This window comes from Drosophila nasuta, chromosome 3, assembly GCF_023558535.2.
Source record: "Drosophila nasuta strain 15112-1781.00 chromosome 3, ASM2355853v1, whole genome shotgun sequence".
NCBI lineage: Eukaryota > Metazoa > Arthropoda > Insecta > Diptera > Drosophilidae > Drosophila > Drosophila nasuta.
This window is the reverse complement of record NC_083457.1, coordinates 14,281,826-14,306,383: the sequence shown is the minus strand read 5'-3', so window position 1 is coordinate 14,306,383 and position 24,558 is coordinate 14,281,826. Positions and strand designations below refer to the sequence as shown.

The window sequence follows — 24,558 nt, the reverse complement described above, 5'->3', positions numbered from 1 at the left end:
CAAATATTTTAACGGAACTTTACTTTCTAAAAATCCCTATGCCTAAAGCAGTCAAATGATTAAAGCATTTGCTTCTCAATTTATTTATATAAAATTTAAGCAAAACAACTATTAATGTGTTCGTGATGTAGTTGTAAGGGCCCATGAACTAGTTTAATTTATTCAAGTTATCGATAAACTGTTATATTGTCCACAGTAACAGATGTGTTGCAATATTGGTGCCATGTTGAGATTCAGATGAGGCAACGATAACAGCCATTGTTTGTTTACATTTTTGTCCAGTTCTGGATAACGACGTATAGATCAACCATTCATTAATGGGTTTCAGGCTATCGATGAAGTGAGCTCAATACTATTATAGAGTAATAGTGAGAAACAAAGTAAGTAAGTATTTGACTATAAAAACTAGAATGACAAAATATACAATTAAATTGAAAAGTTAAGATTAATATTAATTAAAAAAAAAAATAAAATAATGTATAACAACAACTATTTACCATGACTTTTTAAATGAACTTTTTATAATGAACTTTCAATGTAGTCTTTTAAAGTATTTAAAAGCTAATTTAAAGATCTTATTTCAAGTATTCAAGAACATTATCTATTATCTATTTTGTTATTGGCGCTAACAATTATTAATATAACAATTTTATGTGCCGCTACCCTCTGGCGTTATACAGCACTGCATACGATTGATGCGTAAATTTGGCGCGCCGACCAATCAGCTGATAAACGCGGTGTCTGCCATTTCGCTCGCACCCGTACGCTGGTCGTTTTCGTAGTCGTTGTCTTCGTCGTCGTCGAAAAAACCTACGACTTGGATGGAAATTTTATGCATATCGTGCAGCGATTAAAACGAAAAACAATTTTATTTCAAACAGTGCATCAGAAAGAGGAAAATTTCTCGATCCTTTTGCAAAAAAGTACATGAAAATCGCCACATTTTAAGTGCACGAAAAACGCGATTGAAAACCCGCATTAATTTCGTTTCGTGTGTGTGTGACATGAAAAAAATGCGCTGCTGCTGCTGGAAACAAAAAATGCGCTCGCCATTTTGACTCGGAACAATATCCAAAAAATTTTTCACTTGCCTATAATACAAAATATGCCCTTTGGAATAACGAGTCAGCAAATGCAAGTACCCCCAAATCTGAATAGATTTGTTGTGAAGTGTTGTGCAAAGAATAATTAATACACGTGTTACAAATTGTGCACCGAAAAAATACGGAATAAAATCGTAGGCCGCGCCACACACAAATACATGTGCACTTGCATACACACAGATACATAAATACACATACACGTTGCGGCTACGTGAGACTTTTGGCGGCGTCTAAGTGTGCGTTTTTTCCCCCCAAAGAAGCGCAATCACAACAACAACAAGAGGAACAGCAACAATAGTATCAGAAAAAAAGGTAGTCGTAGTAGGTGCCTTTTTGTTACCTGTGCTGGAGTTGAGGGTGCGGGGCACCTTGCAGCAACAACGTCGACGTCAATACACCTGTCTCGATAAAAAATAAAAAGAGAGTATACAGCATACAGTGGTATCAATAACAGGTCGGGACGACTGAAAATGGCGCATAACTCCTCGGCCACAAATCAAACGAGCAGCTCGATTAAGACAGAAGAAGTCAACTATTTCTTTCAGGATGAACACGGTAAGTGGAATGAAGTGTGGGGCAGGTGGCCAGATGCTACGTACAATAGCCAATTTTTGAGTTAATGAATGCGTAACATACATATTTTTATTTTTATCGCTGCTTGGTCACACACAAATGTCATAGGTATGTGTGAGTGTGTGCATTTACAATAGAAGTATAATGGGGGCGTAAGGGGGAGAGCTACTACTAACTTGCATGCTCGAACAACACTGGCGCGTAAACGCCATCTTTTTCTTTTTTCGGTTTCCTTTTACATACAATATTTATCGCTTAATACGCTTTAAGCGCGCACACAACGCCGAGGCAAACCATCGGCAGCAACAGCAAAAACAACAACAACAACAACGACGACTACTACGACTACGACTACACAGCAACACGTCAAAAAACAAATAATACAAAATAAAATCAAGTAAAATCGGTTGCTCTTGTCTGCTCTGCTTGCTCTCTGCTCTGCTGCTGCTTGCTGCCAATATATACATTCACACTTAAACCTACAGACACATATATTTATAAATGCGCATGTATTTGTGCATTCAAGCATGTGTGTGTTTGTGTGGTTGACAGAGCGCCAACTGGGCGAACGTCGGCGTGGCTGTTGTCGCTGCTGCCCGGCAGCGTACATACACACGCTCACACTTACAAATATTTCATACAGTATTCGTCGAGTACATCTACAAGATACTTCTACTTCGATAATACTGTTTCGCTTCTTCTTCGTTTTTTATCCTCAAACAGCTGATAGCAGCGCTGCCATTGCTCTGCCAGCTCAGCCGATGTCAAATGCGCATATTTTTGATTCTTGTCCATAATAAATCATTAATTTGAATATGATATAAAACCTATCAAAGTGTGGCTAATACACTGGCGAAGTAGAATAACGAAAACTGCGTGACATTTTGCAATGTGTTACAAAAAGCTGGGCACACACACACACATATACTTAAGCGTGCACAATCACAGATACATCACAAACTCTCACATACACACGCACACAGCGGAACGTTCGTGTAGATAGAAAAAAAAGTTAAAGCCCAAAATGGGCAAACACCAAACATGTGTAGCAGCGGCTGCGCAGCTGACGTCGGCGCCGACAGAGCTGTTTTGTTGTTATTGCCGCTCTGTTGACCATCTTACAGACGAACGATATGCGCGTGTGTGTGTGAGCGTGTGCTGTTTGTATGAATGAGTGAGCAGCGGCGACGTCAACGTCGACAGCAGACCGGCTAACCGGCCTGCAAGGCTGACTGCAGAGCATGTTTGACAGCAGTTAGGCTCTGACTCATTTGTAGGTGTGTGAGTGTGTGGCAGTAATGTGTGTGTGTGCTATTAGTTGATATTTTTAGTTTTGTTGGACCCTTTTTTTTTGGTTTGCGGTTTTCCTGTTATAAACATAAATATACTTATTTGCATACACAACACCAGTGTATCTTATTTGGTCAGCTTGTCGTAATGTAATAATTATGCAAATGTTTAAGCAGCAGGTGAATGATTAGCATACATTTGAAAAAAATGTAAAAATCCTCCTCAAATAATTGCTTAGAGAAAAGCCGGTTCCACAACAGGGTTGTATTTATTATGAGCAGCAAGATCGCGATACATATCGAATAGGTTGCTTTCTATCCACAAACATACAAATGAATTGAAATGAAATGTGGGGGTGGAACGCGTGATGATCACGTGCGCGTAGTTGCCACTTTGTAATAATAATATATGTGCATCCTTGCCAGACGAGCACATTTTGGCCATTCGCACCCACCCCATGTCAAGCATTGCGCTCCACGCGTTGCTGCTGCTGTTGTTATTGCTTTTTTGTTTTGCGCGCTACGCTTTCGTTTCCCACCAACAGCAAAGCCCGACAGAGACGGCGACTGCGCTGCATGCATGCATGTACGACTTTGTGTGTGTGTGCGTGTATGCATTTCAATTGAAGCAACCCAGTAGAACTTTCAAGCATGAAAATCGTACTTACACATGCACACAATAATTCGTTCGTCTTTCTTTGGGGTTTTGTTTATGACGAGACTTGCTGGGTTCAGTCGGCCTTAAGCCTTGCCGTGACAACACGTGGAGGCGATTTTCCGATGTAATTAAACTGCACAATGAAGTAATGAAAATAAACGCCATTTGCAGGACAAATTGCTAAAATGTTAAAGCCGGTGCAAGTGAAGCAAATGCAAAACATGGATCATCCAAAGTCTAGCGTGGTTTTCCCCAGCAGCTCGGCCCGTAATGGTGGGGGAGGTGGAGGCAACAATTCTGGCAGTGGTATTGGTAATGTGGGTCGCATGGGCGCCTTCAGTCAGACGGTAAGTTAAATTGATGATAAATAGACGTAATATCGTAGTTATCTAATTATATCTTGAACTATAGCAGAGCACAACGAATCAGAATCAGGGACAATTTATACGACTACAAGACCGCAGCTATATTACAATTCCAAAAAACGAAAGTAAGACAATAATAACAAACATTATATTCATATTTAAATTAATTACTTTGTTTGATTGTATTTTTTTGGGTAACGCAGATGCTTCATATGCCACAGCTGTGTCAGCCCAGAAAAGCGGCGCTGCTGGAGGGGGAGGAGACATGAACGATGGGGTAAGCAAACAGATAGACAGCAAGCATGCGTGCTCTCGATTCTCGAAAGAATCTATTGTAATCATTTTTGTATTTATATTTGAAATTGCAGATAAAGAGTGCGAGATATGAGAAGTATACACCAAATAATGCCATGAAAATGAAATCGAAACTGTAAGTTGTGGAATTGTAGAAGATTTAATAGTGAAATTTAATAGATTTCCTCATTATTTTGTTGTAGGCACTCCATACAGAGCAGTCCCATGCACACAATGTCCGCCTCTTCATCATCCGTGCAAAGGAAACGAAAGCCAGATAAGGCGGGCAAAGGTCTGCGTCACTTTTCGATGAAGGTGTGCGAGAAGGTGCAGGAGAAGGGCAAGACCACCTACAATGAAGTTGCGGATGATTTGGTTAACGAGGAACTGAAGAATTCATATGATACCAACTGTGATCAAAAGAATATCCGGCGTCGTGTCTACGATGCACTCAACGTACTGATGGCAATCAATGTCATTTCCAAAGACAAAAAGGAAATACGTTGGATTGGCTTGCCTGCCAACTCAGCCGAGGTACAGCTTCTCCCCATTCATTTATTTCATACTATATTTTAATTGTGTTTGTTTACATCATAGCAATTTCTGGCTCTAGAGGAAGAAAACAATAGACGCCGCGAAATCATCAAGAAAAAACAAGAAACATTGCGTGAACTGGTCTTACAGAATGTGGCGTTCAAGGGTCTTGTGGAGCGAAACAAACGGGCCGAGAGCCAAGGTGTGGTGCCATCTCCAAATTCATCCATTCAGCTGCCGTTCATCATTGTGAATACGCACAAATCGACCAAGATCAATTGCAGTGTTACCAACGACAAGTATGTGGACAATTCGACAGCTGTTTCTACTTTGATAATAAACTCTTGAATTCTTTTGTAGATCCGAATACATATTTAAGTTCGACAACGCATTCGAAATGCACGATGACATCGCGGTCTTGAAGCGTATGGGACTCCCGCTGGGTACGATATAATTATACATATATATTTTGTTATTCTCAGTAGATTTAATTTAAATTTCGGCATTTGTCTTACAGGTTTGGATAAGGGCGAATGCACGGCAGAGAATATTGAACGCATCAAGGCCTGGGTGCCTCCAAATATGGGCAAATATGTTGAAGGTGAGAATTGCAGTTATTAATTAACGAATTTTTGAATGTAACTGAAATCATCGTTATAGCCTACGGGACTGGCAAGGTAATAGATCCGCTGTACGATTCAGATGGCGAAGACAACGACTACAATTCGTACCTCGAATCAAACAATGAGTCTCAAAGCTTTGTACAAAACTCGCAGCATACCACCGATGTCGAATACAAATTGGAGTTGGACGATGATGAGCTCGAGGATGACATCGATTGAGCTGATGATTATCGTGACGCGGATGATGATGATGATGATGCGGATGTTGATTATGATGCGGACATGTCGTGGTCATGGGCGGCGGGTTCCAACGCGGATGCTGGGGATGTCAACAGCGGCTACGCAGAGGATACATTTAGTTTCACTTTTATTAACGCTTTGTTGGGATTGCCACGCCCATTCGGTTAGATTGGCACATTTCTTTCATTTGTCGTTTTTTAAACACACACACACACAAGCATTACACAGCTTTCGATTATGTTTGTTTCTCAATGAGACTTGATTAAACTATATATACATAAGTATAAAATATTTAATACTATATATATGCGCATATGTATATTGCCATATATATATGTATTCATGGCGTTTGTATTTTTGAAGTTAATTTTTAAGCGCAAAACAATTTAAATTAATGTTCTACTTAAGCTACAAAACCATTGTATTTTAGTGAAAATATACAAAACAAACAAAAGTCTTCTTTTTTAGTTGTTAACACGATTGCTCCGTCAACAAAATGCAAAAGATGTAAACAAACAAATGTTCTCTTAAAATGTTCATCTTGAATGTTGTAAATGCAACGTTGCAGCAAACATTAAGAATTCTATTCTGTACTGTACACACCAAATCTTGAAAAAATGACAGCAATAAAGAATGCAAATATTTTTAGAGCGACAAACGCTGCAGTTCAAACTGTAGACGAAATGCATATGAAATATGTTAATTTGCCTAATATTAACCACGACTTAAGTTTAATACTATATATGACTAAAAAAAAACCCGTTGTTTCACCTTTTCAAAAATGAAATGAAATTCTCAAGAAATCGTTCAGTTAGAAAAAAACAAATATATTTATATAAAAAGCTCTATATATATATACAAACATACATATACATACCTACAAATAAATGCAAAAATAATCAACCTACCTATTTAGTAATAACAACTATTAAAATGCATCGATATAAATTCTAGAATTTATATTTATATAATATTGAAATTACTTCATATGGAAACAAAGTAAAGAAAAACAAATTAGTAGAAAGTGACAAAAATGTACATTTAAGAGTCGAGCAAGTAGTTGTGTAATAAATTTAAAATACATATTTCATTTTGAAAATGGGATTACCGACAAAGAGCAAATACAAAACGGATAAAACATACAACAAACAAAAATCCAAGTAAATATAGGTAATAAAGTGAATACATATTGTATAATATGATTTAAAAAAAGTAAAATTTGAACGCACTTCATTGGGAGAGGGAATTTAGAATAAAAAATGTGTATGCATTTCGGTTTTGAAATAATTTATTAGCATTGAGGACAAATTCGCGACATTATGGCTTTGCAATTTGCACACAGTAAACTGTATTTTTCATTAAAATTCGGTAATGGGTGGAAAGGTTTGCGTGCACCCGGAATGTATGCCCCATTTCGATAGCAACTCGGAAATATCAGAAACTTAAATATTAAATAAAGATGAGGGTAAATAACAGTACAAAAGTCACCACGTTTCAATCAATACGGACTGTTTGACTTATATTAAGGTATATACGATTTCCTTTGGCTTAAGATTACTTTGTGAAAGGGCTTTAGGCAAAACCTTCGTCGAGGATCGTTGCTGCCGTCGATGGCGGACCCAACGGCTGCTGTTGCTGGGCAGCTAAACTAAAGTCATAGTTCATTTGCTGTTCAAAGGGCGGATTAGGGAATGCATTTGCAGAAAGATTCATCAGTTCAGGTTGTGGTTGCATTGGCTTTGTGTTGATCTCCTGTCGTTCCTGCCGCAGTTGCTGTGGGGATTTCACATAGTTGATTGGTACTATGCCTGAGGTCTGTCCGTTTGTGGAGGCCAATGCCCAGCCCGAGTTGAGCAGCTGCAGAGTCTGTTGAATCTCGCGGGGAGCCACTTGAATTGTTTGGCCGGCACGCAACGACAACTCGCCTTCATTGCGAGCTTGAAAATCGTAAACAGCTTGTGTCTGAATCGGTGCGGTCCACTTTGCGGGGTTGCGAGCTAATTGGATTGAACGATTACAAATGAAGGTAAAGCAAAACAATAACAATAAGAATAAAAATGCAAACGCGTTTGGCTTATCTAGCCTCAGCTATATCTGGATGAGCTGGGTCAGTTCAAAGTGCTGTGATAAGATAAACCAGGCGTTCAATGTTCGCAAGCATACAAACCTTCTTCCTGCGCCGTATTCGTAACTGTGCCCAGCAACTTCATGATCAGATAAGGAGCCGTAAAGATGAAGCTAATGAAAGCCAGCACTGGCCAAGGGGATGTGCCTTTGCGTGGCACGTGTGGCCCATTGCCTTGTTGTCCACTCTTATCATTGAGAGCTTCGGCAAAGGCCTTCTTAAATGCAGCTGATGAAGGGTCCATGTTGGACAAGCGCAGCCAGTAGAGAATTCTGTGAAAGCAGTTTCTCATTATCATAAAACTTTTTAAAGTATCATTGCATAGGACTTACTTTCTGTAAATCCAATTTAAGCCACGGAAGATGGCAAAAGATGCCCAGAATTGTGAGAAAACGCTGCGTAGTCGGCCAAAGTTGGCGGCAACGCCGAGAATGGCACGAAAGGAACTTGTTAACGCAAAGAATGTGGAGTCCAGCATGGATGCAATGTTTGCAATGGCAGACACCAACGATTCGATGCTTTGAAAAGCTGGACGCGAACTGGCCTCGGCCATTTGGATGAATCGTTGCTCTGGATCACTGGCGTTCATTCCACCAAATCGGTTGTAGCCGCCGTAGCCACCGCCAAAGCCACCTAATCCTGCCATGCTACCATATCCTCCATAGCCACCGCCATAGCCAGCTCCAAAACCGCCCAATCCACCCGTATTATAGCTGCCAAATCCCATTCCATATCCACCAGGATTTCCGTAACCTCCCCCATAACCGTAGGAACTCTGCTGTTGGAAGGGGGACTGTGGCACTGGGGGAGGGGCTGGAAGTGACCTCACATTGCCGTACGGTGTGCTCAGTATGGGTGACTCGTTTATAACGGCACTTCGAAGATTATTGTTGTCGCCCATGTTGTTGCTGCACAATAAAAAGAATCTGTAATTTAATGAACTTTGGCCCAGTTGAAATAATGTTAAGTTATTCGTACCTGTGCACGTCAATTTACTGGGCCTTGTTGATTTGTTTGTTTATTTTACTCGCTTAACTGTTGACTGGAGGGTTGAATAAACTCAGGTTTTACTTTAGCACTGGTGTAGTTTAATAATATTAATATTATTAAAAACAACAGTAGCGTTTTTAACAACTTTTTCTCCGTCGTTCGATCAATTATCGATTCACAAGGCGACTCTTATTATTTCGATACGCGACAATACCGATTATAAAAAAAACAACACAATCGTACATCGACTCAATAATTATCGATATCTTATATAGAAAAATTTAAATTAACGGATAATGTTGGCAAAAATTGTATTTAAATTGTATAACGTATTTTGGGGTAAGCTATTAAAAATGTAATAATTTATGTGATATATTCCTTTATGCAAAACAAATGCTTATTTCAGTCGACAGTCAATAATTGGAAAAGGTGGCAACCCAGCAACTTATTATTGAGCTGCCAAAGGTATCGAATATATAAACAAACTCAGTTTACAAGTTTTGTGGTTTAAGGGGCGGCAGGCGTAAACAAACTTTCAGTCATTATTTTTAATTTAATATTGTAGTAAAATCTGGCTAAAATGGCCAATAGCAAAGAGATGTGCCTAAGAGAATGGGCGCCACTTACCGAAGTAATGGAGCTTATACCAGCAGCACGGCGGGGTTTCTTTCCCTCAAACCTAAATATTACCTGCGTTAATGCCATCGAAGACTTCCTCGCTTTGGGTAGCGACGCGGGTATTGTCTTCTGGTATAATCGTCGGTCCGGTGAAATGCAGAAACTCAAAGCAGAGGTAAGCACAGTTGGTCACTATATAGAACTATGACTCACGTTCTTAGCTTTGCGTGCTAACAAATCATTCCGTTTCGTTTTGTGTGCTTCCCCTTCCAATACCCGTATAGGTATCTACACGTATAACGTGCGTAAAGATAGTAAACTCAGTGGAATACATGGTGGCAGCTGGCAGTGCTAACGGTCAAGTTAGCGTTTTTCAAATTCAAAAGGAGCTGCCACCGGACTTGGACTTGGTTGCGCCTTGCACACGCAGTAAGCCCATTGAACGCTATACGATTCGGGATTTACACCGTTGTGTAGTCAGCTGCTGTGAGTGGTCCAAGAATGGCATGAAGTTGTATTCGGGTGACCGACAAGGCGTTGTTGTCCTCACGGAATTTGATTATCAGACGGTAAGCAAAGTAGATTTTATTTACATTATAATCTTAGTCATATTTCTACAGCATCAAAGTAAATCCTTGGAGATACTCAGTGAAGCTTATGAGATTGTACAGCTTAGCGTATATCAAAGTTATTTGTTGGTGGCCACACTTTATCGCTGCATAGTCTGTCGACGCGATGTGCAGACCAATAAGTGGCAAATCACCCAAGTGGGCAAAAAGGATCGCAAACAACTTATCGACTGCGGTGGAGTATTCCTAAAACCATCGACAACGTCAACGACAACAGATAATGTGCCACAAATCATTTGCGGACGACCAGGACTACGTTTTTGGGTAGCCGATGCCCTTGGAAATGTTGCCAAGACGATTATCTTTAACGAGGCGGTGTTAAAGAATCCCGCTTGGGAGATTCCATTGCTGAATCCTAAGCAACGCAGCCATCTATCAAATGGCACTGATGCAGCTGTTGCTAGCGGTAGCAACGATGCCTTTGTGGCCAGTAGAAACTTTCGTGAAATTAATTTATACGATGGCCGGGATGCGCTGCTAGTCACCCATGACGATGCCACATTGTACATACTTAATCTGGAACGCTTGAGAGTTGAGGCCTCAGCTAGTGGCTTTCGTAAGATTCTGGATTTCTGTGTTTGCGGCAAGGAAATATTTGTGCTAGAAGGCGAGCGTTCGTTGCTACGCTTAGCTCCAATGCCGGAGCCTCCGAATAAATCGGCCAAGGTTATATTCAATCCAATGATGCCGCCACCGTTGCCAATGATGGGTGCTTCACCCTATTCTAAGCTGGAACTAGAATCACCAGTGGAAATGGAGCCAACGTTAAATAGCGCTGAGGAGTGCTTTGAATTGCCGGCCATAGAAAAATTGGACTTGAATGTGCCTATCGAGCTGGCCGTTGAGTCTCCATTGACCCAGCAAAATCGTCGCTTGGAAATCTTTCAGCGGATCGGTGAGATGGACTTTGATCAATCCATTTTGCACACCAGCGGCACAACGAGCCACAAGAAGCGTAAAATTTCGGTGGGCAAACAAAATGCTGTTGTCGGAGGAATCGTGGAAATCGGACAAGAGACACACGAACGCAGATTGCCTCTGACCAGTGCGGCAACTCTCATGGAAGCCAGTTACTGCCAAATGGAGAAGTAAGCTTTAATTATGAATTAAGTAGGAATTGTTTTACTTATTGGCATATTATTTTCAACAGCAATGGATTGGTTTCTCCAATGGATATTAAAGCCGCGTTTATACAGCATCTGCCGGATGCGTTGACTCCAACCACATTGCAGAAAACCATTGCGGAAAAGGCCAAAAGTTTGGCAGCCGAATTGGATTTACCGGAAGTGCATTTGGCTCCAGTCAATGAGGAGGAGCTACGCTCTAAGCTTACGCCACAGACAACTACATCGTTGATCAACTGTTATCCCTCCAGGCTTGAGACGACCAGTGTGCAGACAACGCCACGCAAAAAAGCCGCAATTGACGATGCTGAAGATTACAGTACCGGGCAGCCTGTGGATGGCATTTGTGCAAGCACCTCAAAGGCCTCGGTGGCTCCCTTAAAATTCGTGAAATCTCAACCAAAATGCAACGATCAATCCGATCAGAAATACACAAGTTTTCTGCCTGATTTCCGTTGCGCTGGCGATCCATTCAAAAAGGAGGCGGCACCGCCAACAGCTGATTCGAATTCATCTAGTGAATGGGAATTCCTGGATAATTAAACCCAGACCAGTATTTTATGTTTATTTAGTTCAGCATAGAGTTGAAAGTTTATATTAACGCTTACAAGTTTTGCACGTTTAATTGGTGGTATTAATTTTAATTCGTTCTCTTTTAATTGGTTTTAAACTATAGTATTTTTGATTCTATGTTGTGTGCTTCAAATTGTGATTATCATGTGTTAATGTTGTTAAATTAAAGCTTATTGTACAAAAGATCTACATATATATACAATTTTACTAAAATGTAAATTAGTCTTAAAGAATCAAACTTAAGTCATTGCATTTAAGAGCATCTGTGAAACGTAATTTGATTATTATAAGTTGCAAACATTTTATTTTTTTAAGGCCTTAGAGCATCTGTGACATGTATATTGCTTTTTAAAATAACTGATTGTAAGTCTAAGACCCTTTTACATAATCCAATAAAAATAATATACAATACACACATCAAACTCAGACGCAGGAAACGAATTTCTTACTGATTATATTCGCATGACTTGGCGAAAGTGACGATCATGTGCATAATTGTTATCCACGATATTGCTGCATGTGAGGGAAACGAGACGCCTACAAAAATCCCATGCATGTCAATTGAAAGATTAATGTAGTGAGCTCTGAAAGACATGCTTAATATTAAGTAAGACTAGTGAGCGAATATAATTTCAAATTAGGAATGAACTTTTCAAGGGAGTGTAGTGGAAAATTGAAAACCAGTCAATAAATTCAAAATCTTGTATTAGCTTTAAGAAATTCGATTTTTATTAAATGTAATCAAAAATAATAAAAACAATTCGGAATTGTAAACATTTTTTTTAATAGCTATTAAATCAATTTTGGCAAAGGACTAGCTTAATAGTCAATAATTAAAGGTATGCTTGAATATTTTAATGAAATAAAGAGCAACGATATATTAAATTTCATTAAAGGTATATTAACATATACATATATGGAAGTGAAGATCGAGGTGAAGAACCCAATGAATCGTTCCATGGAGCATTATCTAATACATAACTTTTACGATAATTTATAGATGTATTAAAGCATTTCTACCCTCTCTCTTCAAAGCCCAGCCTATTCATACCATATTGATGAACAAATTGTAATTTGAGAGCTGCTCTCTGCGGTCAATTGACTGCAATGATGGAAAGTTTTTGCATGCACTTTAATGGGACGCATCTAGAAATTTCTAGGAGCACAACTTTGAAAGTTAAAGCTAGTATGATTGACAACCTTGAAAAATGAGCGAGGTAGCGTTAGTTAATAGAAAAATAAAATGACACTCGCATTTGAGCATTCAAATCATAACAAATAAATTTACGCGCTTAAAATTTTCCACCACGAAACCGAGCCAATGATTGAAATTGAAATTATGTCTATACACTTTGTACTTAGAATGAATGAAGAGCTTCTGCTCACGAGCTTCAAGATATCACTTTGAGAAAACAAGGAAAATTTCTATGTAATAATGCTTCAATTCATTTCAGTCCCTCCTGTTCTGTCCGCATTATTCAAGCATTAACAGGTCCATGGCAAATACTGCTAGGTTTTGTACTCGCCATGTAATTTCAAACATTCAAATGTGTGTGTGAAAAGCGAATATTTCCCTTAAGAAGTTTAATGGTTCAAAACTTTCAAAAAGTTCACAATCTTAGCAGTTCATTAGTGGTTCCGTGAACAATGCCTGGGGAACGAACGTTTGATTTATCTATTGGCAGACAACGCGCGAAGAGCAACAGGTCTGCCTAATTGGATATTCATAATTTTCGTAGCTCACAATGTTGTTGCTAATTTTATGTGTTGTTTCTTTTTGTGGATTCGTAAATATTTACTTTTGCCAAAATTCAAAACCGTTTTATGCGGCGATCTGTTGTGATAACTTTTTTCTGGACTCAACTGAAATTTGAAATGAAAACACACACACGCTCGCACATGCATCCAAGTTAGCGTACGTGCTCTCTTTGTGTGGGAGAGGAACGCTTTCTGTACGACAAAGCCGGCAATTGGCGTGTTTCTCTTGACAGAACAAAGAGTGCCGTAGAGAAATGGCATGGCATCGCGGCAAATAAAAGCGCGTCGCAATGCGCTCTTGTTCTCATTAGACGGTGAACTTTTGCTTTGCACGGATCCCAGAATTTCTTAGACCGAAAATTCGCGTCAAAATCAGCAACGGCAAAAGCACAAAAAAAAAACAACTACAATTAGTGAGGGAGGCAGAAAATTCCTGTCCAAAACAAAAAGCAGCGATAAATTATAAACATAAAGTGTTGGGCAGTAATTGATTGAATTGTTTCAAAACGCAAAAAGTATTCCATTCCAACAAAGCTAAATCGTATCGTATTTTTGTGCTGAAAATGAAGCCCACAAAGAACTCAACGCTGGAAGTCATCTCACCCAAAGTACACGTGGACGATGAGTACATTGAGACGGACTACGATTATCAAACTTCGCATGTTAAACGCAGTGCCGGCGGCCAAATTCAGGTAAGTTTTTGACCAGCATTTACTACTATCACATAATCGATATATGCGGCGATGAGCTTTCGTTGGAGGATCAAACTGGAAGTGTTGTGGGAAAGTACAGTCCAGTATTTTAAGGGACACGTATGTGCCCTAAAACTTTCCATTGATTAGCAGATGTGCCGATGCACAGTCAATATTGATATAGTCATCATCATATAGACAACATATAGATATGGGCTGACAGCGCCTCAAATTTATTGTAATCCAATGAAAGGGAAAAATGGTGCGGGTGACGTCCTCAATTTTATTGATTCTCATATACATTTTCCCAAAAACAGCTGATAAAGCATTAGCCGCGTAAGCGTGATATTTGCCCATGTCCAATTATGAACACCAATACACATGCATGTCCGCCATGCACACACACACAGTAGGTAAATACGCTCCCCATTCCATTTTTTGGTGGCGTGTTTCCCTTTCGATAATGCGCAGGCGTCATTCGCATTTTTAATTTTGTTATGAATTGCAGTGAAATTGTCTCGCATTTTGTTTGTCCACACATTCGATATGTTAGCTAATCAGCCAAGTTCTGTTTATAAACGACATGCATTCTGTTTGTAAATACAAACTGTGTGTCTCTGTTTACCGCTCTGTCGCTTCCACTGTTAGAGACACTTGATGCACTTCCCATGTTCAAGGTCAATGTTATGGCCGCCGACATGCCAGCTGATAGGCCAAAGAGCGAACTGCCTGCAATTCATAAGGGTAATTTTCTGCAAAGAGAAAACGGAATTGATGCTCTTAGATTATTGGTTTGCAAACATATAAGCTTTGGCTACAGTTTGAGAGCAATTGCTCAGATGCATTAATAAGCAAAAAGTAAACAACTTAGTAGGGGAGTGATAATCCTTTCTTACTTTAATAAAATGTTAATTTTATTAAATTGTTGATAAGTCAAAGTCATTATCTATAAAAACTAGAAATGCAAATTGGACTTAGAGAGCTATTTTAAGCCAAGCCAGGTTTAGAGTATCAATAAAACTACTTTCATCTTGTCAAATTAAAAACAATACTACTTTTGTTAACAGTTAATAGCTTTAGTTTGAAGAGTTAATTATTAATTTCATAATATTATTTTTTTTTTAAATCTAGAATTTATTATTTTATCTGCAGATATTTCAATGATTGTATTATACAACTAAAAAGAAAATAATATTGAGAAAGTAAATATTATTTGATCTTCAAAAAGAAGAAATTATAATATGGAATGGGCAGAATAAAAATACTACTATATCTGCTAGAGAGTATTCACAATCTACATACGTTGCTTCTGTTTTTTTAACGTATTCAGCAGCTGTTAACAGTAATTGGTAATCAGAACCACAAGCTGGATCATTATGGCCATATGTGTCTGCCTGTTGTTTCTAAGCAAACAAGTTTCGGCTGATATTTCTTTTGGGATTGCATAAGTTTTCAGACAGCTCGCGATACAAAGAAAGTTTATAGTATTGTGATCAACTAAAGCAATCGTACGATATTTCTAATTTAAATTTGTTCACATGCGAATATGCTAATTAGCCGGCCGGCTAGCTGGCAAATGGCAACAACAAGTGTGAACTTTGGACTCGCAACACGTTTTTAAATTATTATTGATATTAATATTATCATCTTAACATACATATTTATAAGCATTCGGCAGCTAATGAACAGTCTCCCCAGACCCCACAGAGTCAAACACCTGCGCTGACAAATCGCCGATATCAGCCGACAGAATCTTGATTTTGTATTCGCTTCGCTCTTATCACGAGAAGGGTATAAACGATTCGCGTGATTTTTTTTTTTTGTTCTTGGGTAGACATCACGTCTAAATTATCTTGACCTGATAAGCATATTGGTTAGCTCATTAATTCTTGGCATAGGCCAGGAATTCATAATTGATACATCACCCCATCTTTAAATGTGTTTTACGCATTGCTTAAATGGCTTTAATAAATCAGTGTCAAAAGAGCTCAAGGACTTTCAAGATCTAGACTGTAGATTCTAGAGCCATCAAATTAATTGACCAATACTTCTAAAAGTATTATAATTTACCTACGCTGCTCAAAACAAATTAATATATCAATCAAGTACAAATAATGGGAAAATATAATAATTTTGAACTAGAGACTGGAGTTTTGGGCTATACCTATAAAAATAATCATATTTTAGTCCGATCCTGATAATTTCATTATTAACAATAAACTTTAATGTTATTATATTGTTTTGTAATCTCTAAATAGTATGTAGTAATTGTATTTCAGGACCTAACTTGAGGACGGGTGTTAAAAAGGGTTTGAAAAAGAAAAAAATAATTATTCAAATATATTAAACTATATGTATATGGGCAATTCTCAAAAAAAGGTAAACCACGACCGAAAAAAAAAATCTTCACATTCATAGTATTTTTTTGTATAATGTCATAAAGAAATATCCAAATTTTCATATTACAATGGATCCATAGCATATCTTAGTTGTTTTTCTAAAAAAAATTTCATGAAAACTGAAAAAATTTAATTTTTTCATTTTTAGCTCCTTTTGTATGCATTTTTATGTTTTATTATTTCACAAAGAAAACATATGATATGTTTGCTCTTTTTCTACCAAATCTCTAAATAGCAATCCAATAATAAGATAAAAAATGCAAAGTGAGCGAAAAAATGTTCAATTAACTGTTTATTTTTATTTTGCTTCTTATCTATGTTCAAATCGTACGTTCGCGACCGAAAACATCATTTTATTGTAATTGCTTCCCATTAAGTGCAAGCAGGTGAATGAAACTTCGCGTGTTAAGTTATTTTGGTATATATATTTTAAATATAAAAAATCGTTGGGGTTACTCAAACCAATCTTTTTTTTATTGATTGTCAAAGTAGCGTACGTTCGCGACCTTACCTATAAGCATATGTCGATTTTCACTAGCGTCGCATGGATTAAAAAAAAAATAATTTTTTTTTCGTTTTTGTTTTTGAAAGCTATGTCGTTTGCAGTTACTTATTACTTGTTTGTTATTACTTATTATTTAACACATATTTTTCTTGCTATTAATAAATTTCAGTACATACATATTTCATATTTAATAAAAATTTATTTTTTTTTTGCTTTTAAATGTTATTAGACACCTTAAATTGAGTTAAATCCGTTTGTTTTTATGAAATATGAAGTTATTAATAAAAAAAAGTTGTAAAAATAAAAATTTAATAAATAAAACAACATGGAAAAATCGTACGTTCGCGACCGTACGTTCGCGACCGGAACTTAATTAAATTAAAAATAAATAAATGGAGATATTTTCTTGGGAGTAGACTTAATAGAAAGCTACATGATTCTATTTTAAAAGTAAAGTTATTTCTTTAAAATATCCCGTCTCAATTCGCAGAGTTTTGCATTTTACTGTATTAAGCCAAAGTCGACTTCCATTTTGCGTACGTTCGCGACCGCATGTTTTTTGACAATATTATGAAAATTAAAAATCGATAAGCCCCATAATTTAAACTAACCAAAGAGCTAAACAAATGCTATCGAAGAGTAAAAAAAAAGTTTCAGGAAACGTTTGTTTTCGATTTTATTTTTTTAATTTATCTCATACGAACGTACGTTCGCGACTTTGAGAAATGCCCATATATAATAGAAAATCGGAAAATCTCTGTGAAAAGTGATGGAGATTTAAAAATCATCTTCATGTGGCACTTAAACTCTTTCAAATTTGGGTTTCGGATGGAATTTGATTGATTTTAACATTGGTCCTGAAAAAGTTAAAATGTAGAAACAAATAATAATTTTCAGCTATAAATTAAGAGTCTTGGTGAATATAATAATAATCGGATTTTATAAAGTTTCTCACAATTTTATTACTTTAAGATAATAAACATTAAAATGATTATTTTCTTCAATTCCCCAAATATGTTAAGGGCTCGAAAGCAACAAAAGAATAATTTAGAAAATATAGATTAGACTCTAATCATTCGAGATTTGGCTCATATAGTGATAAACGGAATCTAATTATTAGTTGATAATTTCACATAGGAGTCGAGCCCACTCGACTGTACATTTCAAATTTGTTAATCTCCATCTCCTGCTTATCTCAACTATAACTTATCTCTTATCTCTTATCACTTGCAGGTGCACCCGCAGACGACGTCGCTGAAGATACGCACTGGTCGCCATGTGCCCAAGCTGGGCGTCATGCTCGTCGGCTGGGGTGGCAACAATGGCTCCACTCTGACCGCTGCCCTCGAGGCCAATCGTCGCCAGCTGCAGTGGCGCACCAAGGGAGGAGTGCAGCAGGCCAATTGGTTTGGTTCCATCACCCAGGCGTCGACTGTGTTCATTGGCTCTGATGAAGCAGGCAGCGATGTGTATGTGCCGATGAAGGAACTGCTGCCTATGGTGGAACCGAATGACATTGCTGTCGATGGCTGGGACATCAGTGGCTATCATTTGGGCGATGCCATGCGACGTGCCGAGGTGCTGGATGTGGGACTCCAGGAGCAGCTCTATGAGCAGTTGTCGGCGTTGAAGCCACGTCCTTCCATCTACGATCCGGACTTTATTGCCGCCAATCAATCGGAGCGTGCCGATAATCTGATCAAGGGCACCAAGCTGGAGCAGTACGAGCAAGTGCGTCGCGATATTCGTGACTTTAAGCAGCGCAGCGGCGTCGAGACTGTCATTGTGTTGTGGACTGCGAATACGGAACGCTTCTGCGATGTGAAAGCGGGTCTGAATGCCACCAGCAAGGAGCTGCTGGCCTCACTGCAGGCCAACAAACCGGAGGTGTCGCCATCGACCATCTTTGCCATGGCCAGCATTGCTGAAGGCGTAAGTAGTTTGAATATTCCATTGCTTCACTTTTCTAAATTTTCATTTCTTTGCAGTGTACTTATATTAATGGCTCGCCGCAAAACACTTTTGTGCCTGGCCTGATTGAGTTGGCGGAGGAGAAGCAGGTTTTCATTGCCGGCGATGACTTCAAGTCGGGTCAAACCAAGATCAAGTCGGTGCTGGTTGATTTCCTGGTGGGCGCCGGCATTAAGCCTGTGTCCATTGTTAGCTACAATCATTTGGGTAACAACGATGGCAAGAATCTCTCGGCACCGCAGCAATTCCGCTCCAAGGAGATCTCGAAGAGCAATGTCGTCGACGACATGGTCGCATCCAACAATCTGCTGTATGCACCCAACGAGCATCCCGACCATGTGGTCGTCATCAAGTATGTTCCCTATGTGCGCGACAGCAAGCGTGCCATGGATGAATACACCTCCGAGATCATGATGGGTGGCCACAACACCTTGGTCATCCACAACACGTGCGAGGATTCCCTCCTGGCCACTCCGCTCATCCTCGATCTGGTCGTACTCGCCGAACTGAGCTCGCGCATCCAGCTGCGCAGTGCCGAGCGTGAGGCAGCTCCATGGGTGCCCTTCAAGCCGGTGCTCTCGTTGCTCAGCTATCTGTGCAAGGCGCCGCTGGTGCCACGTGGCTCCCAGGTGGTCAACTCGCTGTTCCGTCAGCGTGCCGCCATTGAGAACATCTTGCGTGGCTGCATCGGTCTGCCGCCTATCTCCCATCTAACCTTGGAGCAGCGGGTAAGCTACAAAACTACATTTATCTCGTGGTGTGCATAGCTAATTTATTCTTTAATTTCCTTGCAGTTTGATTTCTCCACCATTACGAATGAGCCGCCACAGAAGAAGGCCAAGCTGCTCGGTCAGAACTGCGCCGTGGAGTCCAGCTCGAAGCTGCAGGCCAATGGACACACTAATGGCACCGCCAAGCTGGCCGCCAATGGGAATGGACATTAAGGATGTTAAGCAAAAGAACAGTATGCTACATGAGAAAATTGTAGTATATATATCCTATATATATAACGTTTACATATATATCATATATGAATATACATATATGTATTTGTTAGATTACAAACTAATCTTAAGTTACACTTATCAAATAAACTTCAAACCACCTAAAATTGAGTCTGCGCTACAATTTGGGAGTCACATTTTGAGAGCCATTGCAGTCTCCAAGTACACATCGAATAAACTTTAAACCCCATACAGTTGGAGAGTCACATGTTGTGGGCAATTGACTTGTTAAGAATATACACGATTCGGCATTGACTTATGTTATTTCGCGTTCCGCATCAATCTGCTCGCATATTTATATATTATATTTCTCGGCTGCCCCGCCGATCGATTGCTTAACAAGTGTGCACTATTTTTATTCCAATACCGTATTTTACCCATATGGTACCTAGAACAAAATATGTACACAAATATTTAAAATTTTGGCAGCAAATTTACATACACTTAGTTGCAGAAACAAAAATGTTTTGGTATAATTACTTGGCTACACGAATACGAAATACTCTCTGTTCCGTTATGAAGGTACTTGATGAACGCATTTTACACTACGAGCGGTAGATGGCGCTTTATCATATGTAGACTGTTCGCAAAATCAAGTCTGCACGATTATTGTTGAAAACAATATACGCAGCTGCGTTTAATACATTTTTAATTTCTATAAAAAATCGAATTGATATATAAATTTACAAGCAGCTGTAATCAATTTAAACTATAGATATTTAAATTTGCATTTTGTTTATATTAGGACAAGCCTAAAAGTGGGCTACGAAAATTTAAATTCGCATATTTAGCGGCCTTTCGATTATTTGGCCAATTTTAATCATAGCAAGATAGCAAGCACATACTACAAATAAACAAAACATACAAAATATTTGGGAATTGGATTTTCTAGCGTATAGTTAAAATATTATTATTATTAAAAGACTAATATCAAAGAGAAAAATAACATATGCGAAAAGATTATTTTTACAAAAGACGGATCTTATTATTCTTGCTTAGCATTTAGCATAAGGTTGGTCTTGCGTAAATTTTCAAAACCAATAAAAGCATAACAAAATTAAAGTAAAAATCTTTAGTGATAAGTTTTCAAGTGTTTCAACTCAACTCAAATTTTAATCAGGAATAATATCAGCATTTCTCAGATATCAAAGTGAAAAAGAACATATGCGAAAACATTATTTATTTTTTACACAATACGGATGAATGGTTTTGGATAAATTTTCAATTCCAATTTAATCACAAAAAATTTAGGATGCTATAAAAGCAAAAATATATACGGCGAAGCTTACAAGTGTTTCAACGATACTAGAAACAATTATTTTAATCTGAAAATTTGTATAATTGTGCGCATATATATACACACATGTTTATTATTATGTGAATTGAAATAATCATATTTCTTAAAAATATGTTTTGTCTCTGAAAAATTGTAATTAATCATAATTTTTTCTTATTATTTTTTTTATCAACTTTTTTTTGTGTACTTAACATTTCTTATCTTATTCTGAAATTATTAAATTTGTGGCTTCTCTCAAAAGAATGCAAATTAAACAGACAATTAATAACAATTCAATAAGTGTTTGGATTATAGGAAAGTGTAATGGAATGTCAGGTGTGAGTAAAGTCGAACCCCAATCGTAGTTTGTTGTGGCCTCATCAGCTAATGGATTGTTACTCATACGCTGACCGAAGTCAGCCCTTGATAACCGTTCTTTTGTGATTGATAAGTTCATCATATTCAACCATAATTAGTGGTCTACCTACAAACACGACTATATATAACACTAAACACTTTCAAAATTGCAGCTCACGATGTTTTGTCCGCTGTTTTTTTTTACACTTCCATAGAAGGTTATTCGATAAGATATGTTCACAATTTCAGCTTTATTGTTTATACGAGAATTAAGATCTGTAACTGTGTAACGATTAAAAGAATCGCTGACTTTGTGACTCTACAAATATTAGCTGCATTTTGCATCTTGCAACATTCTGTTTATGCCAATGTTGAAGATTCGCTGACTTGACTAAGTGCCACATTGAAGCGTGGGTGTTTGGAATTATATCGTTGTATTCAATTTCAATGAAGAAATATAAAAATTAAAGATCCATCTTGTTGGGCTACCGAATAGCAGATCGGTTAATGAACTTTGTAGGCTGCAACATAATTTTATGGATCATTTTTAATTGGCTAATGTATTCATAACTATTTTGCAAATATGTAGATCATAGAAATATATATTTGTATTTCTTTCAGTGCACTGGGAAACAATTAATTAAGCGGCAATATCAAGAGTTAAGCATTTTGAACTATTTGCAGGAGAATTCAATGACACTTAATTGAATGCTTCAAAGCATATCATACCATTTAATTACCAAGGGGCTCTATTTGTTTGTCTGTCTGCATACGCACAACATAACATACTTATAGATATATAGATACATTCGTATCTATAAGTGGGAGTATCTATTTGGACAATGCGAGTCAAAGGCTCGACCAAAAGGTGTAACTCTGTCGGCTAACAAATACACACACACACACACACATACAGAAAAAAAGGCTTGGCGTGTCAATGTCAAATAGTCAGTCTGACAGTTCCTGAGAGTGTATCGGTGAGTGTGAGAGTGTGTGTGTGTGTGTGAGCATAAATTTCGTTAAACAGTCTAAAGGTGTGTCCCCCAAAGCACATTTCGCATTTCGTTTTGAAGGATTTGCCATAATTTCGAGCTCAACAAGGAACAGGAACTTTTTGCTCGCGTGCAAAAATGTCAAAGACTAAGCACAGATAGCATATAGTATATATATAAGTATATATCTGACACACACGTGTGTCCTTTGACCAGCCCACTCGATTGACCCCTGTATCGAGGTAATTCGTAATGCCCTCTGCATAAGATTTGTTAATGCGGCCTTGAAGCGCTTTGGTCAAATTTATTTTAATCTCGACACGTGGTTTGTATTAAGCTTATTCCGAGTAAATATTTAATTGAAATTAACTTATGCTAAACATTCTAGATTTGCACTTACTCTACTCTAACGGAACCATTTGCGGCTTGCAACCTTTGTGGCACAGAGCTGCAAGTAACTCGAGAACTCTAGATCACAGATGCCTTAGAAGTGAATCAATCGACACAGTTTCAGGCGGAGTAACTCTCATGGTTAATACACTTTTAATTGCATGCAAATTATGACATCAGAATACCCTGCAAAGGTGCATACTTTTATTTTTGCATTTACGATGATTACTACATTTGTTTATAAATTTGAATTAACTTTGCACTTCTCTTTATGTCAGTATTTCAAATTTCTCTCTTTCTTCAACACGGTTCAAGAGACTAAATTCAATCTAGTTTTTGATGATCTCAGAGTCATCAAATCTGATGCGCGTCGCATGTATTCGCAGATCAAGTTTCTTTAAATAGTCTCTTCTGTGTCTTCCGCTTTCTCAGAAATCGACTGCAGTTTAATTCAGCTAAATATTAAAAGATACATAAACAAGTTCTGCTACGATGTGTACTATAGCATTCAAATATTTGCGAATTTTTGGCATAGCACACACAAGTTTTGCAAGTGTTTGAATTGTATTGTTATTAATAACTTATAGGTTTAAGTATTCAAGAGACAATCGATGAATGCAGCTGATAAATGTGTCTTTTTTTTATAACTCTGACTGAAACTAGTTCCCCAGCTGTTTTTAATTTTGAATTTCAAACGGTTAAATTATAAAAGTAATATCGCTGTCTATATAATTTATTTTTAGTATTATTTATATTTTTATATATTACTTGTTTTATATATTATATTTATACCCGCTACCCAAAAATTAACAGGATAATATAACTTTGTGCCTCCAGGAAATGTATGTAACAGACAGAAAGAAGCACTCTATGGTATATTTTTAATGTAGTACTATATAAATATATCAAATACAGTCTTGGATATATTTTTAGTATTTTGTGGTATATACATTTGGTATATTTTAAAATTAAATCATTTTTTAAAATTAAAATTATTTTAAAATTAAATTAAAGCACTGTTTTGCTTGGGTAACGTGAATCTCACAGTCAATTATACTCCACTGTAGATTTCTTACTTGCTTTAATATTATTTGGTAATAAAATTAGTAGTTATTCAAATATGACTCATTCGAAGTATTTGTACTCTTACAACTAATCAAGGCACATGACGTTTGATTAAATATTGCTTATAAGATTTAAGAAAAAAAAGCACATAAAATTAATTGATTGTGAATTCTCGACTATGCGATACCTTGTAAGTATTTATATGTAAAACGATTAATTTATTTGTTTATGAATAAAAGTTATTATAAAGTAATACACATTATGTTAGATGTTACAGATGTTACTAAGCGAACCTTTCCAAATTGCAAAAAAGTTCGACATAATACCAATTGGGTAATTCTAATTTAGTAATCTTGAAATTTAGTACATTTTCAACTTAACTGTTTCAGTTGTTGCTTAAGCATTTATTCG

The 24,558-nt window shown here is 37.6% G+C and overlaps 4 protein-coding genes across 7 annotated transcripts; 3 read left to right on the top strand and 1 right to left on the bottom strand.

The window, feature by feature from the left end:
* Positions 1-747: 747 nt before the first annotated feature.
* Positions 748-6,817, top strand: LOC132794004 (transcription factor Dp). Of its 2 annotated transcripts, none has more exons than XM_060804208.1 (10): positions 748-1,658; positions 3,795-3,970; positions 4,038-4,113; positions 4,192-4,265; positions 4,357-4,418; positions 4,486-4,816; positions 4,880-5,115; positions 5,177-5,259; positions 5,334-5,417; positions 5,477-6,817. In XM_060804208.1, the coding sequence occupies exons 1-10, from the start codon at positions 1,574-1,576 to the stop codon at positions 5,656-5,658; spliced, it is 1,389 nt and encodes a 462-aa protein (XP_060660191.1). In that variant the 5' UTR covers positions 748-1,573; the 3' UTR covers positions 5,659-6,817. The 2 variants fall into 2 exon arrangements, with proteins under 2 accessions (XP_060660191.1, XP_060660190.1); XM_060804207.1 differs by having other exon boundaries at positions 749-1,658; positions 4,035-4,113.
* Positions 6,818-6,856: 39 nt separating this feature from the next.
* LOC132794007 (peroxisomal membrane protein PEX13) lies at positions 6,857-8,988 on the bottom strand. 2 transcript variants are annotated; one of them, XM_060804210.1, is made up of 4 exons: positions 8,783-8,988; positions 8,137-8,730; positions 7,847-8,076; positions 6,857-7,676 (listed from the first exon to the last, which is right to left on the bottom strand). In XM_060804210.1, the coding sequence occupies exons 2-4, from the start codon at positions 8,703-8,705 to the stop codon at positions 7,252-7,254; spliced, it is 1,224 nt and encodes a 407-aa protein (XP_060660193.1). In that variant the 5' UTR covers positions 8,706-8,730; positions 8,783-8,988; the 3' UTR covers positions 6,857-7,251. The 2 variants fall into 2 exon arrangements, with proteins under 2 accessions (XP_060660193.1, XP_060660192.1); XM_060804209.1 differs by having other exon boundaries at positions 8,137-8,712; positions 8,783-8,987.
* A 260-nt stretch (positions 8,989-9,248) lies between these two features.
* LOC132794002 (WD repeat-containing protein CG11141) lies at positions 9,249-13,900 on the top strand. Of its 2 annotated transcripts, XM_060804205.1 has the most exons (6): positions 9,249-9,587; positions 9,697-9,981; positions 10,033-11,129; positions 11,192-12,577; positions 12,635-12,672; positions 12,739-13,900. In XM_060804205.1, the coding sequence occupies exons 1-4, from the start codon at positions 9,375-9,377 to the stop codon at positions 11,706-11,708; spliced, it is 2,112 nt and encodes a 703-aa protein (XP_060660188.1). In that variant the 5' UTR covers positions 9,249-9,374; the 3' UTR covers positions 11,709-12,577; positions 12,635-12,672; positions 12,739-13,900. The 2 variants fall into 2 exon arrangements, with proteins under 2 accessions (XP_060660188.1, XP_060660187.1); XM_060804204.1 differs by having other exon boundaries at positions 12,635-13,900.
* LOC132794003 (inositol-3-phosphate synthase) lies at positions 13,811-20,174 on the top strand. The gene is made up of 4 exons (XM_060804206.1): positions 13,811-14,188; positions 18,326-19,024; positions 19,081-19,791; positions 19,858-20,174. The coding sequence occupies exons 1-4, from the start codon at positions 14,060-14,062 to the stop codon at positions 20,005-20,007; spliced, it is 1,689 nt and encodes a 562-aa protein (XP_060660189.1). The 5' UTR covers positions 13,811-14,059; the 3' UTR covers positions 20,008-20,174.
* The last annotated feature ends 4,384 nt before the right edge of the window (positions 20,175-24,558 follow it).